The sequence below is a fragment of the Chelonoidis abingdonii genome, chromosome 4 (genome assembly GCF_003597395.2).
Source record: "Chelonoidis abingdonii isolate Lonesome George chromosome 4, CheloAbing_2.0, whole genome shotgun sequence".
NCBI classification, from domain to species: domain Eukaryota; kingdom Metazoa; phylum Chordata; order Testudines; family Testudinidae; genus Chelonoidis; species Chelonoidis abingdonii.
This window is the reverse complement of record NC_133772.1, coordinates 1237354-1242709: the sequence shown is the minus strand read 5'-3', so window position 1 is coordinate 1242709 and position 5356 is coordinate 1237354. Positions and strand designations below refer to the sequence as shown.

At 63.7% G+C, this 5356-nt stretch overlaps 1 protein-coding gene across 1 annotated transcript in view; it reads right to left on the bottom strand.

The window, feature by feature from the left end:
- Window positions 1-4511: 4511 nt before the first annotated feature.
- LOC116823221 (zymogen granule membrane protein 16) overlaps window positions 4512-5356 on the bottom strand; it is a 5436-nt gene continuing 4591 nt past the window's right edge. Inside the window, exon 2 of the mRNA XM_032777642.1 lies at window positions 4512-4854. Coding sequence (XP_032633533.1) covers window positions 4512-4854 — 343 coding nt within the window. The remainder of the gene's footprint in view (window positions 4855-5356) is intronic.

Below are 5356 nucleotides of genomic sequence, written 5' to 3'. Positions count from 1 at the left end.
ACGCTGCGCTAGACTGCGGTCTCACGCACACACATCGCTGCGCACACGCTGAGCCATAGTCTGAGCGCGTCGCAGCCCTTCCGACACTCTAATTTTTTCTTTTCCCCTGTGCCTGCACCGGCCCCCCAAACAAACCTAGGGTGAGGCCCCTCTCCACAGATTCCTCCCCAGTCCTCGTCCTCCGTCGAGCAGTGTCACCGCACACGGTTTCCCGTCTTGCCATTTTCAAGCTTGCAGACAGCTACAGTGAGTCACGCCCAGGTAGGAGATACCCGATCGACCCCCGGATGGAGGCTCCCTGGGACGGTGCTTCCGCCCACAATCCCAGCCCTGGCATCCCTGCCTGGCCCACACCCAGCCTGAAACTCCCTGCCTGCCCGCCCTTGCCGAACCAGCCTCGCTTGCCCTGCCCGCCTCAGGTGCTCGTGTCGACGCTTAGGCCCCAGCGCTTGGCCACGACACCGCCAGACCTCCTGCCACGTCCCCGGTCGCTGATAGACCGCAGCCTTCGCCCGCTGCCATGCGGTCTCTCCTACCACGCACACTTGCCTCGACTGCCCCCCTGCCCTGCCCCTCAAGATAGGCCGAGGATAAGGATACACCTTCTCACATGGACGTCCCTGTCTCGCGCAGCACCTCGACCATACACCATCCTTGCTCCTGCCCGCACGCCTGCTCGCTACACAATGTCATCGCTCCTGAAGGTGCTCATATCATACACACACATACTATGCCTCGTTACAGATTGCCCTAGGCCAGCGTTGGCGCCACACGCATGCAGCCCTCCTCGTGTGCCCGCACGCAGCCCCTTTGTCAGACAGACCGCCGCCGGGCCCAATTTGAACATTTCGGCGAGGGCCCTGGCCCAGGATGACTTTGAAAAAAAAAACGTGCTTAAACTAAGAACCCCTTTCATTTCTTGCCTTGCCTGTTATTTACTCTAAAAGTATCCCTGCAACAATCAATTAACAATTCTCCATACTACGTACACTCGCCTCCAGATCTATACTCGCTCGTGCATTGGCTGATGTACATCGCACGCCATTCGTCTTCACACCGTGTGGCTGGTCCCGCCACCGTGGCCCTTCGCGGTGTGGTCAGCCACCATCGACCTTCGCTCGGGGCCCCAGCTTTGCTGCCCCACTGCTCCCTCACTGTTCCCTGACGCGAGATTGTGGCCCAGCCAGCCCCTACCCACCCCATCGAGTCCGCTAGCCCGCACACAAGCCCTCGTCAACAGCCTGCCCAGCTAGCCGCCCTGCCCACACCAGCCAAGCCTGCTGCACACCTGGTGGCCCTGCCTGCCCGCTGCCTCCACGAGGCCGAGACCTCGCGGGGCTACTCCGCTGCGCCTGTACGTCCATGCCGCTGCTGGCGGACCCCCTAGTGGTGTCTTGAGGGCACTCCAGGTTCTCCGCGCCGGCTCACATCTGTCGTGCGGCTGCCCTGCCTAGCCCCTGCGTCAGCGGTCGCCTGCCTGGCGCGTCTGGCTGAAACGGCGGTCCGACCTCCAGCTTGCGCGCGCTTCCTGGGCCTGCAGCAGACCGGCCCTCGTGCCCTCCCGTGCGAGCGCGGACCCTACTCCATCCGTCCGCCCGACTCCCTTCTCCGAGCCGGCGCCCCAGTGTCCCTGGCTGCCCTTGCAGTTCCCAGCCGGGGCGGGTAACCTGCCACCTGCTTCAATGAGGGGGCAGGGAGCAGCTGGGCCCCACATGTGCACACCCCAGGGAGTGGCGGGACCCACACGTGTGAACGATGGTCATTAATAGCATCAACAGCATAGATGTGCTATGTACGTAGTATAGAATTGTATTATTTATATATTATGGAAAGTAAATAAACAAGGAAAAATGAAAGGGTTTTTTTTACAACGTTTTTTTTTCGTCTCCCCCAGGGCTCGCCGAAATGTTCAAAATTGGCCCGCGCTTCCTAAAGCCGGCCCTGCAGGGCGCACAGCTTGGGTTTTACTGATTTTACAGCTTTTGCCAATGGTTTCTTCTGTTCCCGCCTGCTCTCCGTGTTTGCCCTTGGCTAGCAGAGCTGCGGAGCCCGCCCAGGCCGTCCGGTGTGTTCTCCTGTTATTTGAACTCCTTTGTTTTCGGTTACTATTGCCCGCCAATTGTTTTGGGGGCGTGGTTTTTGTCCCGTTAACAGTCTACCAGCCATAGGGCGTAGTTTGCAATATTGTGCATTTCTTAACGCTGATTTTTCGGACGGCTGCAACGGTCCTAATTCGTGTTTCGTCTTCCCAGATGTTCTTATCTTTGCTGGCCACACCAGACGTCCAACTTGTGGGCTTTTCGGGGAGGTTAAGGGGTTGCCTAGCTCGCACCTTTCTGCCCTGTTAGACAACGATTCCGTGCTGAGGCAGCTGGCTCATGGGACGAAGTTGGGGATTTTTGGTGGAGGTTTGACGTGAATAGCATGTTGTGCCTCAGTTCGCCCTGTGTGCGCATGTTACAGCAAGTGTGAGGGAGGGTTGGTGGTTGCGAGGACCAGGTGTGACTCGCCTGGCGCCGGACCCCGGACATGGCCTGGAGATGGGAACCCCCAACAACTGGTGACCCTGAGACAGAGGCACCCCAGCCTCAGCGAGTCACAGCCAGGTTTCTGGCCAGTGGGGGACAATTGGGCTGCGGAGAGCAGGACCCGGTGACCTGACCAGCCGGTCTGGCCAGAAGGAGCTGGGAGGAGAGGAGGTCCAGGCGTCCTGGTTTCCAACTTGTTTCCCTGGAGAGAGCAATTTGGACAGAGAGGGCTTGGGCGCATGATCGATGGCCCAGCGGGAAGCAGGGCGCTTGGGGCTGAGGAAGGGACAGGCAGGCCCCTGGCTGCAGGGGGACTGGGATGTGCTGGGCTGCGGGAGCGCCTGAGGCGGAGAGTTCTCTGTTCTGGGTTCAACGCTCAGTAAACCTCCTGTTTTACACATACAGGCTAGTCACAGGACCTCTGGGGGGGGGCAAGTGGAATTTGCCCAGATCGGGCCGCACAGTGGCCCTTACACAATATAGTTTATGTATTGCAGCTTTTTTTATTGGAATGGGCGCTCCGAAATTGCTTTGGCCCAGTCCTGGGAAGCCCTGGCGAGTCATCCGGCGCTAGAGAACAGGGCGAGGGGGGATCATCCCTCTTCGGGGGGTGGAGGCCTGGGGGCGCCAGAGCGGAGGGACTCCCTGGGACCGGGACAGGAGACAGACTGCTGAGGCCGAGAGGTGGTCTCCAGGAGGTGGAGGGGCCTGACGCGGGAGAGTGGCCCCCCGAGAAGGGCTGTGCACTGTCGCAGGGGCAGCGAGTGGCACGACCTGGGAGCCGGTGACCAGCCCGTGGGCTCCAGTCACGGCCAGTAGATCGCCTGCGGGGTCTCGCTCCGTCTCGAGCCGCTCGGAGTGGGGGCTTTGGCAGCCGGCTCCACCTGCCCATTTCCTTTACTGAGCAGGGAATCGGCAGGGATCGCGGTCACCGGCCCTCGCGCCCTCAAGGCGGGGCGGCTCCCCGGGAGGCATAACAGGGCTCAGCCAGGCCCATACTAACATGCCAGGACTGAGCAGCGCCCCCTACGGGGGAAAGCCTGATCCACCCCACCCCAACCCCAGCCGGTTCCGCCCAGGGCTCGGGCCAGCCCCTCTTTCAGGGCCAGCGGCCCCTCAAGGGGAAAAGGCCCAGGATCCCACCCCCCACCCCCGACCCAGCAGTCCACCCAGGGGCTCGGGGCCAGCCCCCCTAACAGGGAAGCCCCGATCCCAACCCCACCCCGACCCAGCCAGTCCCACCCAGGGCTCGGGGCCAGCGCCCCCTACGGGGGAAAGGCCCCGATCCCACCCGCACCCCTGACCCAGCCGGTCACGCCCAGGGCTCGGGGCCAGCACCCCCTACAGGGGAAAGGCCCCAATCCCACCCCCACCCCCGACCCAGCCAGTCCCACCCAGGGCTCGGGGCCAGCGCCCCCTACGGGGGAAAGGCCCCGTGTCCCGTTCCCAATTTTCTGGGGCTGGTGGTTTCTTGTGTTGCCTCCTGCTGCCACCTAGTGGCCAGTTCAGTTCAGCGCCCTGGTGCAGGGTGGGTTTGGGTGTCAGGGTGGGGGGATCCTGGGGGGGCCCCATCCCGCAGAGGCCCCAAGGACGAATGCGCCGAAGACACAAGGAAGAGACGGTTTGTGCTGGTGCCAAATGGCTGCGGGTTTATGGTGCCGTGACACGTGTGGACATGGGTGGGGGGCTAACCCTGGGGGGGGCTGGCACGAGGGGCTGGGCGAGCGGGGGGCAGCAATGGCAGAGGGAGCAAAGGGGCGCGAAGCCGAAGGGAGGAGGCTGGGAAGAGGGAGGACAGACAGACGGACGGAGAGAAAATCCACCTGTACCGACTGCAATGAATCAAGCTCGAGGGATGGGTCTGTCTTCTGCCCCCCCGGGGATCCTATGTCCCCCCCGGGTGCCCACTGCAAGCCAACCCCCCCAATCACCCCCACGCTGCCCCGAACACCTGCCAGAACATCTGCCCCCCAGGCCCGCCTCCTATGAGCTCAGGCCAGGCCCCGCCAGGCTGCAGCGCAGGCAGTGCAGGGGGTAGGTGTCCCAGTGGAAGCCGAGGGCGTCGATGAGGCCCCCAGCGCGGCCGCTCAGGTACCGCAGGACAGTGCGAGGGTGCAGGGGGGCCGCGTTGAAGCTGGTGCCCGTGTCCTTGCCGAAGGTGAAGCTGCGACCCTTGTCCGTGGTGAGGACCAGCCGGCGCAGGTAGAGCTTGTACTTCCCCGACACCTGCACGATGGACTCGCCGGGGTGCAGGACAATCTCCTCCAGGTCCCCCAGGGAGCCACCGACGTAGTCGCTCCACTTCGACCCGTATCGCACCTGCAGCCTGGGGGAGACGCACTCAGTCCCGCCCCGCAGCCCCCCAGCTCTGCCGGGGCCCCTCACTCCCGCCCCGCAGACCCCCAGCTCTGCCGGGGCCCCTCAGTCCCGCCCCGCAGCCCCTGCCAGCCCAGCCCTGCCCCCCAGCTCTGCCAGTGCCCCTCACTCCCGCCCCGCAGCCCCTTGCTGTCCCAGTCCCAGGATCCGGCCCAGGGCTGCCAGCGCCCCTCACTCTTGACCCACAGCCCCCTGCCATCCCTGCCCTGGGATCCCCACCAACGCTGTCAGTTCCCCTCACTCCCAACCCGCAGCCCCCTGCCAGCCCAGCCTTGAGATCCCCCCCAGCGCCCTTCACTCCTAACCCGCAGCGTCTGCTATCCCCACCAGCGCTGCCAGTGCCCCTCACTCCCGATCCGCAGCCCCCTGCCAGCCCAGCCCTGGGCTCTCCCCTAGCTATGCCGGTGCCCCTCACTCCTGACCCACAGCCTCCTGCCATCCTAGCCCTGAGA